This window comes from Netta rufina, assembly GCF_964035555.1.
Source record: "Netta rufina genome assembly, chromosome: 5".
NCBI lineage: Eukaryota > Metazoa > Chordata > Aves > Anseriformes > Anatidae > Netta > Netta rufina.
In genome coordinates this window covers 9,031,600-9,048,152 of record NC_140128.1, presented here as the reverse complement: position 1 = coordinate 9,048,152, position 16,553 = coordinate 9,031,600, and the positions used below count along the sequence as shown (strand labels likewise).

The window sequence follows — 16,553 nt, the reverse complement described above, 5'->3', positions numbered from 1 at the left end:
TCTGTAGCACAAGCTTAATGCAAAAACGACTGCACCTGCAAAACAAACCAGAAAGCTGAAAACGTCACGGAGCTATTGTTCCTCAAGAGAGCACCCTGGCTTTTCGGTCACAGCAGACAGGCTCTGACATTTCTCCTGCCAACCCTAGCCCCGCAGAGCTTTATCCAAGGCCTCCCTTCAGCATTTGTAGGGCAAGATCCAGGCAACTAAGTACCTTAGGGGCCACGAGCATTTCTCCACCTCGGAGATCAGCTTTGTTTGCCAACATTTTTGGAAACATTTTTTATGATGTCACATCTGTTGTTAAATAGTGAGGAGGTCATATAAAAACTGAATAAACATCTTTAAGTTTTAAAATCACCACCAGGCCTAAAAGTCAGAGGATACTTGCACTGGAGAGGGTCTGGTGCAGATTTGGGATCTGACACTCATTAATGCTGATGCTTTCCAAGGGGTCTGGACACACTGCAAATAGAGTTTTGGTGGAGGAGAGCAAATGGACCCGTCACTGATGAATTGCTGCTCAGAATATATATCCACTGGCCATCATTGCAAGAATGACCCAAAAGCATGGCTTTTATACCAAAAATGCCAGATGGGACACAGAAATTAATGTGCAAATTTTGGGGGACACTCAGCACAAAGTGATGTTATTTGTCAGTGCTTCATGGATCACAGCCTTCAGAGACAAGTATCACTTCCCAGAAGTAATTGTCACTTTATCCTGATCTTCCTTTTATCTTTTTTCTTTTTAAATCACTTAACTAGCAGCATTCTCCTTGTCTAATCAGAGTTACTTTGGACTTTTCTTTTGAATATACCTTCACATTCACCTAAAGCTGTTCCTGCACACAGTTACCAAACTGCAGTGTCACACACTTAATGCTGCTCAGACACATTGTGCACATCTCACACTTTCCCAAAGCATCAGGAATACCACATTAACTGTGGAGCATGCCTGGGACCACAAAAAAAAAAACAAACAAAAGGCTACCACTGGTGACATGGGTATTTGCATCTCAAGCTGTCTGTGCTGATAGCCAGACTCACTTTTGTATCCTTTGGAGATATTAATAAATAAATAAAAGCTCAAAATTAAATTACAGAAGAAACTGAGGAAAAGAAAAAAACATTTTTGTAATTGCTGTGTTTTTACTTCGTTTCTCTTCAGCCACTAAACCCATGATTTCTTAGCAATAGATTGAGGCTCTCTGGAGCCATGCTATTTGTACCGTGTTTGCATTGCGAAGTACAATAGGATCCTGATTCAAACCCGGGACGCCAAGGCACTACCGAAATGCAAGTAATACAATAAATCACTAACCTTTGCCTTTTACTTACTGCCGCTTGGAGTAGGTGAGAGCTGTGAGGACTGCTCTGCTGCTAGCCAGCCTGTCTCCAACACAGATTAGATTTTATTCAGACAATACTACTGCGCTGCTCGGGCAGGGAAGCCGAGCCATGATTAGATAAGAACCACATGCAGGTGATTTTACTTACCTTTGAAGTACACAGGACAAAACCCAACACTGCTCAGGAAGACAACATTTTATTTATTTATTTATTATTTTATTTTTATTATTCTTTTTCCCTTCCATTCCACAGATCTATTTTCTAGATAGCAAAGGAGAAATCAGAAAGAAACTTGGAAGAACTTAGGATCTGTTTTAGATCATCAGACATATGACGGACAAAAGTCCAGTAACTTCACACAAATTGGCTAACTTGGATATTCATATTTGCCTTCTGTGCTGTCAAATCACATTAACAAGCCAGGAAAATAAAATACTATTAAAATAATGGAAGAAGGGGAGGGAACTTAATTGTAAGAGGGAGGAAATTACTGTTTAAACATCACAATTTCTTACCAAGACACATTTCGAAGCAGTATTTTCTAAAACCGAAGATGATCCCCCAACAATATCAGAATGTATTGATTTTACTCTGGATTTTGTATTAACAGAAACGCTTCTACATATGAAACATTTCTCAATACATCAAGTGGCAGAGCCAAAGAAATACCAAGATCCTAAGAGGTATCTGAGGACAGCTCATTTTGAAATAAGTAGAGGAAGTTTCCCCAGGTCTTGCAACGTTCAACAATATGCCTTTCTTCTTCAAAGAGTGGGAAGAAATGCTTAGCACGTGTCTAATCTGAAGGCTTTTTTTGGCAAGCATATATTAGAATACAACTCAGTTTTGTAGAATTTTCTCCTTCATTTTTAAAGGGGAAAAGCAGAAGAGTTTTTCAAGAAGAGGCAAACTATGGACTATGGACAATTATCACGCCCAAAGCAGGTTATAGTATTTTTGCTTGGTCATTAACACAGCATTGCTAATAACCAACAGCCCTATAGTCAGAAAACGGTACAGAAATGCCTTTTAAAAATATATTTATATACATAGATGGCTGGGGAAAACCATTTTTTGCTAACCCTATTAAAACAACCTTGTCTCCTGATACCTACGTTCATCAGGCCACACAATTGGTTCGAAGCAACTCTCACACACCTTGCATAGGAACATAGCTCTTAAATTAGCTTCCAATCAGGATTGATCTTTGATTGATTGATCAGAAACCCATCTGACTCCAACTCTTGGGCTTCCATGTCACTTCACCTCATTTGTCTATCCGCTGTGGTCACACCTACCCTTGCACCAACGAAGTTCCCTCGACCTTACGCTGCGCTTTTTGAGTTCACTGAAGGCAACAGCAAAACTCAGAGCACCAAGACACAGTCCACCGGCCTCTGCAAGCTTACTGAACTCAACTGGTGCAGTATGTGGGCAGAAAATGGCAAGTGCCAGGACAAGAAGCAAACCGAGGATGAAAAGGTGTTAGGAGCGCAGCAGGCAGGGTTCATCGGGTTATGTTAATATGTAGCCAGTCTCAGCCGCATACAAGTTTCGCCTTTTCCAATTAGCATTGTTTTAAACTTGGATGAAAATACACAGCAGCACCAAACCCAGCACGAACCTCCATGAGAAATTATCGGGAGGGGCAAATAACTTCAGTGGTACAGTTGCTCTGTCTGTGAAGTGTAGATGTTTGGTTCTGCTCAGTGGGTGCACTTTTAAGAAGGAATATGTACTTCGACAAAGTACTTTTCCAGCTTGTTTGGATGCTGACTGCTAGTTCATGGTTGACATCAGAAGTCAGGCAAAAATAGGTGTTTTAACATTTTTTTTCCCCAGTTGTTTGGAAGTCAAAGTAGTTATGCCTGTAATTACAATAAAAAACACGAGGTAGCTAAGCTCCTGTTTTTTAAGATACGAAACATCATTACCTTTATTCAGTCTTTGATTCACTTTTAGTCTTAAAATGCAATTCAGAGCTTTTCTCTATGAATCTGGACTATATTTAAAAGAACACAGCCAGATCATGGAAATTACTTGTTTTTTAAAAATTAAACTGAAAATTCATACTCCCAATTCAAGTGATACCAGTCTTCTGTATCAAATAAAAAAAACTATAAAAACATTTTTGCATGTATTTTCAATTCCCACTCCAGCCTACCTATATGAAAAAAAAAAAAAACACCTTTTTGCATTCAGAACTGAAGCATTTCTCCTGCCTTTATCTCAGTTCATAACTTTAGGCACATTTTTCTTAAAAGACCTTACAAGGTCTTTAAGCTAGGAATTACAGATATTTAACATCTCATTACTGGAGATGCTTGCTTCAAACAATTAAAAGATAATATCTGACTCAGAATAATACACATCATGTAAGTTCATGCAGCTGAAACTAAGGAGGTCTCTAAAACGCAGGAGGTCCACGATATTACATGCCCTTTATAGCATTCTAATTTTCTCCTCGTCTCTCCAACACATCACAAAACATAGGGCAGAAAAGGCAAGATTCATGAGCAACCAAGAAAACAAACTAAAACCCAGGATTTAAAGTTTTCTTTGCACGCCCACACACATGCACTGTTTATGTTATGCCCCAGAGATTATAAACACCCAACTACAGCTGCCTGAAAACAGCACCAAAAATGGAAAGTCAGAAAAAAACACACAAACACAATGCACGTGAAATTCACCTTTTATTTTTCTGTTGATAAAACCCCGAGATCCCTCACAGCAGCAATAGATGCAGAAGATACCTGCAGAACTGTTATCTCTTCTTAATCTGTTTGCACACCCAAGTGTGTCAAGTGTGTAGGGACTGCATATTAACACAGTACAGGCACTGCTCAGTAGTAAAAGAAATCAAGTTTCTCAGCATATTTTAATCCACCCTTTCCTCAACATAATAGGGTTTTCGTAGTAATAAAAGATGACCGTTAACGAGTTATTTGCTAATTGGATATTTTTTTGCTGTTACAATTAAAAAACACTTGGTATTAAATTCTACATGTACAATTTATATGCCCGGGTACACTTCCCCACATTTTGTAGTGGATGACAAACTGTAGCCAAATGCTTCCACTCAGAGTGACAACCCTACTGCATTCAGCAGCTCTAGCTACACCAAAGTATTTCCTTAGAGTAACAAAAACCACTGCTTTGTTCAGTAACACCAAGGGATACACGTTTTAAAATGCACATTTCTATCTTGTATCCATACCTTTCTTTAATATATATATTTATATATAGCTCTAAAGCAAATATCTACTATTTTACAATTAAATTAAAACACATCCACGATTGATCTAACTAGTGATTTTGGTCTCAATACTTTAAACATTAGTTGTTCCATAAAAATATACAATTCAACAACATGGTCCTATCAGTGACATGAGGCCTTTAGATAGAGACCCATGACAGATAATCAACCACGCATTTCAGTGCTCAATGTCATCTAACTGATAAATATTTATACTGCATTTTCAAACTATCAGTATCTTTAAAATCTCAATTTCTCTTTGCAGGCTTACCATGCTTGCATACACGCAGAAAGCAATCACATTTCTCACTGGCCTGTAGCAATCACATTTTTTTCTTTTCCCATAGATGAGCTGAAGAAGTACAAACTTCATGCTGTCATTTTTAGATCTTTAACCTTTTACTTTCTTTCACATACTGAATTATTTCACAATCGATCGTACTGTTCCATGTGGAAAAGCTAGGGAGTAGCCACATGGTCAGAACTGCACTTTTAAGTCTCTAAGAACTTTATTACTAAGAGTCAATTAGGATGCACTCATAGCTGCCATACAAGTTAACAGACACCCAGTAGACAATCAAGTTAATTATAGATATATACCAAAATGTGAAGCTTTTAAAATAAACTAAGCTACACAAGTACAGCCTCAAACCTGGTAGGTTCACAGAAGTGTACTTTTGTCCAGAAAAAGGTTGTTTAAAATGGCACACAAAAAATGAGCCACCATCAACCACACTTGGAAAAAGACATGGTTTATACCTGGAGATTTCCTTATTGCCACCACAGCACCATTCCATATCAAGTTTTACAGCGATGTTGACGCTGCTCCTTCTGCAGTACAAAGGTGAACCCTCCAAATCAGAAGTAGTCAGCAATTAACCCCAGACAAGTTCACATTAGGGTTACGCAACATGTAAGCCTCGGAACGTTTTACCCTTACAAATGTAACAATCAGTAATTTAGATACTAACGACTCCAAGTTCTGTACAGTCACTCTGTATATAAGATTTTACAACAGGACATACTAAGAACACAAAAGAGGTATGACAATTAAATTCAGCTTCTTTTTTTTTTGAACAGCAGAAAGTCAGGGAAACATCTGGAATTCTTTTTCACTGCATTAACATATCTTCTGTTTTTGAATATAAAAATACATATAGAGACTTAATCCAGAACTGCAAACAATTACATCTTTTCCCCCTAACTGCTTTAAAATTAGTACAAAATAAGTTACAGGAAAGACTGATTGCTGCAAATTTGTTAATGTTAGCTATTACAAAGTCATTATATGAGAACACCAACTGTAGATTATTTACAGGCGAGGTAATAAAATTTTCAGAATAACGAATTACGATTTAGCAGAAGTGTAAAAATAATGTACTCACCAAAGCATTAGAAAATCTGGTATTGTTATCAGTTACATAGTAGATCATGATTACATTTTGTAGTTGATATACAACATGGTCTTAAGAAAAGTGCCAAAATACTGCTACATAAGAATCTTTTTTCCAAAATAATTCAGCAAAAACCCTTCAGATTTAATGTTAAATAATGCCAAAATAAAATAGGGGAAAAAAAAGTGATGTCGATTGTAGAAATAGGTCTTATTAAATGCCTTTCAAAAATCTGTAAATTCACTTTCATGCGTAAAGTTCTGACATGAAAAAGATTTATAAAAATCAATAGACGTGCTTTTCCAGGGTCTCCTAGGCTATTTTAAAAGTACACATTCTTCTTAAAATGTGAAAAATGCATGGAATATGAAAACATTCTACAAACAGCTGAACTGCCAAGGGCTGTCATCAGTGGCACCAAGTCCTGCTGGAAGCCAGTCACTACTGACGTACCCCAGGGGGTCACTACTGGGGTCCATACTGCTTAACATCTTGGTTAAAACATGAGTGATGGGACTGAGTATGCTCCCAGCAAGCCATCCTGGGGAACCTTGTTAGGCTGGAGAAATGAACAATCAAGAATCTCCGTGCTGAGCAAAGGAAAGTGCGAAGTCATACACCTGGGGAAGAACAATCCCATGCACCAGTACAGGCTGGGGGCTGAACAGCTCGCAGAGAAAGACACCAAACCAGTCACAAGCCACCAATGTGCCCTTGCAGCAAAGACAGGCACCAGCCTCCTGGTCTGTGTGAGGAAGAGCACTGCCAGCAAGGTGAGGGAGGTGATCCTTCCCCTCTGCTCTGCCCCCTGAGACACAGCTGGAGCAATGGGTCCAGTTTTGGGCTCCCCAGTGGAAGACAGACATGGGCATACAGTGAAGGGCCACAAAAATGATTAAGTGATTGGAGCATCTGACAGACAAGGAGAGAGACTGAGACAATTGGGATTGTCTAACTCAGAGAAGAGAAGGCTCGGGGGTGTTCTTACCAACATCTCTAAATGCCTGACGTGGAGGAGTTTAAAAGAAACAAACAAAAAAACAGGAGCCAGACTCTTCTCAGTAGTATACAGTGATAGGACAAGAGGCAACAGCCCCTAATTGCAATATAAGAAACTCCATTTACACATAAAAATGGACATTTTTAGCGTGAGAGAGATCAGAACACTAGAACAGGTTGCCCAAAGATCTTGTAGAGTCTCCATCCTTGGAGATGCTCAGAATTCGATTTGTCACAGCCCTAAGCAACCTGCTCTAGCTGGGGGGTTGGACGAGATGATCTCCAGGAGCCCTTTCCAACCTCAATCATTCTACGATTCTAAAAAAAATGACAGTATCTTTTGCAGCCCAGGAATTGCATCGACTGAGTCACAAAGCAAACTATACAATGTAAATGGAATATATTTTCTCTTTAAATTATTGCATACAAACGTTAGTTTTGCTGCCTGCGTTTTGCCGATCTCATTTTTTCAAATCTTGACTCCATTTCTTCCAGGACCTTTGGCGTGTATCGTACAACTAATTTAACCTTTCCTTGGGCTGCCTTCAGCAGTTCTACTGCTTTTTCATGGTGTTCACCTTCGACACTCTGCAAAGCATAAAGCATTAAGTATCATATTAGTGAGGACAAACACAGAAAAAAGACTTTTTTTTTTTTTTTTTTTTACAACTTATATATAATCAAATATTTAAATATTCTAGTTCAAAGACTTCACAAGAACAATGTCACCCAAGCTCAGGATTTTTTTCTCCAGCATATCATTAAGAAGTGATAATAAATATACTGATCAGTATTAGTAAGAGTAGTGCAAAACTTCTGGTTAGGCTTATGCTGAGCCTTTATATACAGTCACTCATTTAGATACAGTAAGTGAAAGAAGGAGAGTATTAGGCAATTATGAAATTATATTTAAGAATCAACAACTTCAGGAGGACACTTGTAATTGGTTTCTTCTTTTGTCATGCATTTTAAATTTAGTAGTGTACCTCAATTTACCTAATAGGCTACTTCAAATTATCTTGCATTTAGTTAAGGACAAGAGACCCCCCCCAAAAAAAACAAAACAAAAAACTGCAAGGTAGCTGCCTTCTGGATGCTATCATATATTAGGCAAAATGGCATCTACTGGGCAGGTGCAATGGAGCAGCAAGCACACTGCGCGTTGCTTGTCTTAGCACTCCGTATACATCTAGTCGTAAATGCAAGGTACTGGGATTAACTTCCTCTGGACTGATCAAGAGCAACATAGCCCAAATAAACAAGGCCAGATTTAAAAAAAAAAAAAAAAAAAAAAAAAAAAAAAAAACAAATCAAAGCAAAAACAACAAAAACCCTTCCTAAAACAACTCTCACAATTTATTCAGGTTATACTAGATTCATCCTATTATAAAATTTAAGCAACAATTCTCAACAACTGCATCCAAATACACAATCCTGGATAGCATACATTCTCTCAGCACAACTTATTTCTTCCAAACTTATCAAACACAACGAAGGGACTACCCCAAGCCTACCTCCCACTGGTGCTATTAGAAGCTAGAAGGCAGGTGATGTACCTGTTGATTGGAGGGTTTCCCCGTTACTATAAAGTTACTTACAGAAAGAAAGACAACAGTTAAAAAAACCCAAGTTATTTCTCTTCTGTCAGACTCAGACAACACATACAGTCGAATGCTTTCATGTTTGTTATTCAAGTGAATGTGTAGGTTGTTCCAATTAAAACTGGTAACAAAAAGCTGGCAAAGTTTTATGCTTAATTATATCCAAACACCTAAAATTCTGAAGTGCACTTAAAATCTCCCAACGGGAAAGGAAAAAAAAAACAACCACCCCACAACTTGTTTTAAGGCACATTCATTGCAGTCTTGGCTGCGGCAACTTACTTTTCAAGTATTAAATTAGCAATTACAATTACAATGATGTCTGTCATGTATTAAGATGACAGGAATCCATCTGCAAACATCAGGAGATTCTCCCTCTGAGTTGGATTTTGCATTCTCGCAGTATTTCATGCATTTACTGTATTCTTACCATGTCTCTATATGCTTATACACGTGTATGCACCCAGATTCAGGCATTGCTGGATGTGACAAGTGTCTGATGATCAGGATCAGGTTGGGATGGAGCGATTGCTTTTTCTGTATGAGGGTGTGTGGGTGGGGAAGGCCTCATCTGAGGACAGTTGATACTTAGGGGGAACGGACTTGTCCCTTGATAATTTAAAATACTAGGAAATCTAGGACAGGGGCAGTCGCAGCACTTTGGCCATGATTTCACTTGTGTTTCCTGAAAAGAACAGTTGGACTCCCAGGTAGCAGTCAGGAGACAAGCACATCAGATCCTTGTTAGCAGGAATTTCCCACAGTACACAGCCAATAAATCTCCATTCCTTCTGTGAGTCCAAAAACCACCCAGGCTATACAGAAATTTATCTCAAGACTGAGAGTCAAACTAAATTGAGTTGGCAGATGTAGTTATGAGAACATTGATGTCAAGCTAACGCATGATAAAAGCTTCTTTAAATAAAACTTGAAGTTTGAGAGATTTAGACGCGTTTTACAGGCAGCCATCTTAAATCAAAACCTGTCCGCAGCCTCCTCTCTCCAGTCAACCTGTGTTTTTCTTTTTGTGTTGTAACTCATCAGAAGAGGAAACTTATTAAAAATAAAAAGCTACAGAGCACTTCAGGCATATGCTCCTTTAAACGATAGAAAGCCTCTTTCTGAAGCTCAGCTTAAGCGAAGACAATAAATCACACAACCAAAGCTAACACCACCTTGTTCTTCCATCTTAATACAGCGTTCATTATGCACTAGTGTAGTTATTGGCATAATGATGTCAAGGAACCTCTCCTCGGTCTACAGCAATGTAACCTAATTTACTACTTACCTCAGAAGCTACAGAAAACTCTACTAGTCAAAATCTGCATCATCAAATTTGGATCGAACAGGAATCCACAATGGCAATTCAATGATATTTCAGAAAACTACACCTCGACTAGATTTCTACCACCTCTAAAATCTGAAATGTAAACATACATAGTACAGTTCCCAGTCGAGAATGATAACAAAAGTGTAATCCAAGGCCTCTCACTGCACACACAAGTTCAGAAACCTAACAAACATATTCTTGCAAGGACAAAAAGAACCAATTAGGCCAAGATCAGAAGAGGACGTTGAGCTCGTGTCATGTATATTCTTTGTATGCCCCCAAGTGGAAACAGGTAGTTACTGCTACGTAAAGCGAAAACCAATTCCTACCACTCCGTTTACAGAAAGAAGCTGGTCTCCACGTTTCAGGCCTCCATGTCTATCAGCTATACCACCAGGGATAATTCGGGAGATATAGATCGGAGAATTTTGTTCTTTGCCTCCCATGATGTTGAATCCAAGACCTTCTTCGGTTTTTGGTAGTTCAACCACTCTGGGATGGGAATGACCTTCACTAGCAGCAAATGCAGCTACGGTGGCCTGTAAGAAATAAAATTTCTCCATTTATAAGAAATTAAATATAGACCCCTTAGCTAGACACAGTGAGCAGGTTGAAAAATTATTTTTATCCTGAAGTACAAGACAAATGAGATTAATTTCCTAGATACCAACACTAGGGTGAAAAATTTAGAACCCTAAGAATAAAATCCAATGTAAAAAATTAAAAATAACAAGTCTTTTATTATACTTTTTAATGACCCAGTATGCTTATCCATTGTATCAGACATCTCCATAATACCCTTCTGAATTTTAAATACCCATCTTCTGCTTCTACAGCAACAAGCTACTGAATTTTACTTAATCTACAGTTTGGCTTTTACCTTTGCTGTTGCATTAGCTCTGACTTCTGGGCTACTGCTGATATCCACGGTCTCATATACATGTTCATACACCTTTAGGAAAAAAAAAAAAAAACAGCCTAAGTATGGTGAAAACAATTATTTTTATGCTTAAACAATGTAACAAAATCCCAGTGACAACTTAAAACTGTAGATGAAAAAACCTACACCTCTAATAAGTTGCTCTCCAATTCACTGCAAGGTGCCACACAAGAATCTCCAATACTATAAGAAAATAACTCTCTCAGCATCTTTATTTCTTGGTTAAACCATGAATCTTCTAGGTCTCAACCCAAATACTCCCTCCTTCTGTGGCGTGCAGACTTCATCATGGATTTAGAAATGCTTATTGCTAGTGTAACACACCTGACTGGGGATATGGGTGATTACCTTCTCATGTTTGATTCAAGTTGGAACTCTTCCATAAGGATGCATGAAAAATTAATTTGAAGACAGCTCTTCATAGCCCTCCCCAACATCCAGCCCCTGCCCCCCCCAAATCCTTATGTTCTTTCAACTGATGCAACTGACCGAGTATCTTCAGAAAAGAAAGGGCACTGAAAACACAGAGGCAATAAGAACACTAATGCCAGGGAGGTGCTCACACCTAGAGCTAACCACATCTTCGCATTGACCTGCCAGTCACCTGGATTTGCTAAGCAATAAACACACGGTCCTTGACAACTTCCGTGCCTACAAAGAGATCTTTTAAATCACTGCAGGTGTTAACACCAGTGGTAGTACCAATGCCAACAGCAATAGCAGGGTGCATTCAATCACTTCAAATCTCTGAAAGAGTATCTGGAATGAAGAAGAGGTGGTGCAAGGCCACGATGCTGATTTGGCTTACAAGAAACAGAGGCCATTTGTACTTCACCCATTCTGTCAACAGCATAACAGACTGCTAGCTCTTGGTTAGGTCAGACCCTCAAAATAACCTCTAGTAAGTAACTTGTTTCTGAGCCATTACTTAATACACCTATATGATCCCAAATTATTTTCTCTTGAACTTTTAAAAACGAGCCTTGTTCGAAAAAGATCCATAAGTCAAATTCAATTTTAGAAAGAAAATCAAAAGATTATTGAACTGAACATAAGAAGAAAAGTACCATTCCTAATGCAAGGTAACTGTTGGTGCGCAGTTAACTTACCTCCCTTACAGCATTACAGAATTCACTCTGAAGGACCCTCTGCAAAGCCTGTAGTTTCTGCGGCGGCACTTCTCCGCTTCTCTGTAATTTTTCCAGCAACTCAATTGCTCTGCAGATGTCTAGAGAAAAATAAAGCACTGGTAAAGAGGAATGCCTGAAGAGGTTCTAGTGGTGGCTTTTCTTTTGTTTGTTTTTAAATTAAGTTAACAGAGCAGTCTGTGCGTGCTTGTGTACATCTTAAGACTATGTTGTAGTTCCAATTTTTCCATGCCTCTATTTATCTAAAAAACGTTACCACAAAGCACCTTATTTGCAGACAATTTAGGTCAAGCACAGCAATACAAGCCTGTAAAGAATCTGAAGATAATGCTACTGTATTCATATTTTAAAGAATTTGATTTTTCCTTGAAGCTGAGACCAGGCTGAAATATTTCTTTGATAAAATTTACTACCAATGTTTCACATGCATAACATCATAACCTAGCTAAGGCGTGGATGTCACTTTGATATGAGCATCCCGAGTACGGTCAGGCATGCTGATGTTCCTCTTACATTCTAAACCTAGTTCAACAGGCGTACGCCCAATGCTTTCCCCACAACAGGGCTGAGTAAATCTGGCCTATTCAGGCACCACTAGCCTGCGATTACATTGATGGGATTCCAGACAGCAGTTGCAATCATAAAAGCTTGGCTAGAACTTTTACCAGTTTGAAATGCTGTCTTATTTCCTCTATCTCTGATGTGTCTAATTTGTCAAAGCGTTTAGAAAAACAACCTAAACTCCTCAATAATCTCAGCTAGCATTCTGTAGCCCAGAATCCTGAACCCCCAAACCTTTTTCCCAGATCCTAGATGTTTGTCCCTAAAGATCACCCTGTTGATACTCTCACAAATGCACATGCTGTTTGGTGAAACCAAACTCCCCTCTGAAGGATTTGATTTCAGACCGGTACCAATTAAGATGGGCATCGAACATGACATCAAAGGCTACGTGATATGCTGCAGGCAGCTCTTCAAGAGGAGAAAGGATTAATATTCCTCACTTGCATTTCCAGAGTGTTACATTAGCGACGATTCTGAATCACGTAAGTCCTTGAACAGAAGTAGAACAAGCTCTCAGGAAAGCAGACAGAAAGGATTGCCTTCATTACCACAAAGGCACAAAGCAGCAGTGATTAATCTACTATACAAATAAAGCATTGATCATTTTAGAAAAGGCTGAAATCTGGGACACGGCTACGTCCCGAATGCATTACTTTCTTTTTTCAGTAATTAACCTTCAGGCAAGCATTTTTCATGTGAACGCACGTCCACTCGATGGCATCGTACCAGCACGGACGACATTCAACAGCCACAAACTTGTCCGCAAGAGCACAGGAGTGTAAGGAGCGAGGAGTCACAACAGGATGGAAAGACATTGATCCTTACATTCTGAAATTAAGGTGAAATGCACTGACAAAAGACAACCCACAGCTAACACTGTCCAGTTCTGTACGGGATCAGTCAGAGGTCTTACAGGCCGCCACAATGATTATCAGGTGGTACAGTCGATTAAACAGTCCAACTTAACTTCATGGACTGGTCATCCCTTAGCACAGTTAAAGCTGTGTTTGTGCCACGGACTGGAAAAAAAAAATCATTCACAGAAGAGCACCCAAGTACCACAGCCACAGCCACATGATTTCACAAGAGAGTTGAAGTTCCCACACGCCAAGACAACTATGCATTTTTTGGCTCTTTCAAGCTTTAAGAGGATCAGGTGCCTACCAGAAATAAATGTAAAAACCTACATTCTAGCTATTACTACCCCCAAGTCTGCAGAGAAGTAGTGTCACAGAGGCACTGCATAGTTGCTCTTTGTACAAAAATTGCAAATGAAGAAAATGCTCCTAAAACTTTTAATTTCCCAATATATACTTGGATTTGTTTTTAACTAAAAATATCTATAATGAAATTGAAGATACTCTAGGTGCGACTGTTTATTAATCTCTTTATCTTAATGATGCAAATTGACCAAAATTCTCAGTAATCTGTATGTCCAGCATCAGCAGCACAACTTCTTTTCGTTTCACGAAGTCTCACACTGAAGAGCTTGAAGTGGAACGAGCAACAAATGGAAGGAAGAAGCTGTTCACCTCCCTTGGCAACAGCAGCAGTTTCAATCCCGCAACACTCCATGTATTCATGACAGAAGTCTGGTAATTATGTAAATTACAATCCAACTATCAAATACGTGCAGATGTTTGCAGACAAACGCCTGCTTCGTGCGTATGAAGATCGCCGTTCCATACAGCAGTTCTCATGCCTGTGCTCCCTGAATCGTGTTACACTGTAAGCGTGTGAAGCTGTTACCTCACCGTTTGGTTAGGGTACTACAATCAATTCAAAAAATGACAGCAGTGTACTGATCCGATGAGTAGCTGCAGTAATCAGCAGTCCAGAACTCCACTTGCTAATTTCTCCTCTTTTATAACATCGATCTTGCATCAGGAAATTGGATATAGTTCCTACCTGTGCCTCCTAAGAGCTCAGACATTTAACTATGTAGCCTTTCATACCTTAAGGTAAAATCAGCTAGCTTGGGAATCAGCTGGGTCATTCAAACAGCAGACTATGAGCACAGATTCAGCTTGTCGAAAAGTTACTGTGATACACACAGGTTGCACACACGGTTTTATTTTAGATGAAATTAAAGCAAAAATGCACTTTAACTACAAAAAAAAAAAAAAAAAAAAAAAAAAAAAGCTGTCTGAAAGCTGTCTTCCTCATAGTCCTGACACTGCATTTTAGCCAACTGTTCAGAATTAGACAAATGAACGCTAGAGAATTCTGCTTCCGTGAAGGATTTCACAAAGGAACAATGCAGAAGTAACTCCAGATGTGGTAAAACGCAAACAAACAAACAACCCCCATAAAACTCACTGCAAAACAGAACTCATAAATAATTTAAAATTTTATTTTCTTTTAACTTCTTCAGCCTCTTTAGATCAATTGCCCATTCTTCAGGCATTATTTCTCCGATCACAGGCTACCAGATGGGACTCCTGAAAGGAAGATAAATTTAAACTAAAATAACATTGGGAAAGACAAAAACAAGCCTGCAGTGAGATGCCACCACTCCATGCATGTGTGAATCAAACAAAGAGGGAAATTGCTGTGTGCTCATAGACACTCCTGATTAACCACTTTAGCTGCTAATGTTCAAACAGCGCGGGCGCCTAAGGAGTATGCAGATTCGCCACACATCACAGCCAAAACGTAAGAAAAATTTCCAAGTGATAAACGCTGTTGGATCCCTGCACTCCACTAAATTTGGGTGGTGTTCTTTGCAATGCAGCTTGGAAGAAAGAACAGATGGGGAGGATTTTCAATTGCCCTCATGGTAAGCATATGGTTACCATTTTAAATCAGACACATTCTCTACACCATTCTCTCTTCTCTTATGCTATACGCCAACAACATCAGTGATGTTCACTTTCAGGCCGACGATGATTCATCACAAGGTTATCTGCAGTCAACCCTACACAATTAACAGAGGTTGTTTACTTCTGTAAATAGAGTGCTGCCTTTTGTAGGTCCATTACACTGCGTTCCCTTTTTCTTCTTTTTCCCTTAAAGAGACCGATGTGCCAGGAGGATGGATGAATAGCCCCTTTGTCCCACCGATCCCCCAGCAGCTCCGCAGATCTGTTTATGTCCACGGGCAGCGCAGGGCGGCAGGGCAATGAGCTGGAGGAGGAGGATGCCTGAGCTTTAACCCAGCAGACCCACCAGGAGCAGCTAATCCGCTGCCAGAGCAGCTGCCCTCATTAACCGGCTCTGGAGCCGCGGAGTCCTCGCACAAGCCGCTGTTTGCAGCCCTGCCCCCCCCCCCCCCCACCCGCCCTCCTCGCCTAAACGCGCGGTGCCCCCCAGCCTGACAGCAACGAGCCGGCACCTCGCGAAGCGGGCACGCCTACGGGACAGCCGCGGAAGCGAATTGAACCCCGAGAGAAGCCCTCGCGGGCCGCAGGGCCGAGGCAGAGCCGAGGGAGCGCCCCCAGCCCCCGGCCGGGCCGCCCCAGGGCCCCGCGGCCGCCTCACCTCGCTCCAGCCGCACCGGCTCGCCCAGCGCCGCCATCTTGTCCTCGCCGCGGCCCCGCAGGAAGTGACGCGCCTGCCGGAAGCGCGGCCGTTGCTAAGGGAGGTGGCGGGGTCGGGGCCTTGGGGGGCGCCCCCAGCTGCCAGGCTCAGCCCAAAGGCGTGGAGCCCCAGCGCCATTAAGGCTGGATGAGCCCTTCGAGCTCGTCTGGTCACACCAGTGTCACCCACCAAACACGTCCCCAAGCACCATGTACCTAAACACCATGTCTCCAAGCACCACATCCCTAAATACCACGTCCCCAAGCACCACGTCCCTAAACACCATATCCCCAAACACCACGTCCCCAACCACCATGTCCCTAAACACCACGTCCCCAAGCACCACGTCCAGCCCTTCCTTGAACACCCCCAGGGACGGGGACTCCACCACCTCCATGGGTCTGCCCCTGCCCGCTGCGGTTTGCTGCCCTAAAAGCAGAGCTCCC

At 40.6% G+C, this 16,553-nt stretch overlaps 1 protein-coding gene across 1 annotated transcript; it reads right to left on the bottom strand.

Annotated features, from left to right (window-relative positions):
* Positions 1 to 4,041: 4,041 nt before the first annotated feature.
* LIN7C (lin-7 homolog C, crumbs cell polarity complex component) lies at positions 4,042 to 16,116 on the bottom strand. Its single transcript, XM_084286985.1, has 5 exons — positions 16,069 to 16,116; positions 11,986 to 12,104; positions 10,817 to 10,888; positions 10,266 to 10,475; positions 4,042 to 7,593 (listed from the first exon to the last, which is right to left on the bottom strand). Exons 1-5 carry the CDS (start codon positions 16,103 to 16,105, stop codon positions 7,438 to 7,440), a joined length of 594 nt encoding a protein of 197 aa, XP_084143111.1. The 5' UTR covers positions 16,106 to 16,116; the 3' UTR covers positions 4,042 to 7,437.
* Positions 16,117 to 16,553: the final 437 nt, after the last annotated feature.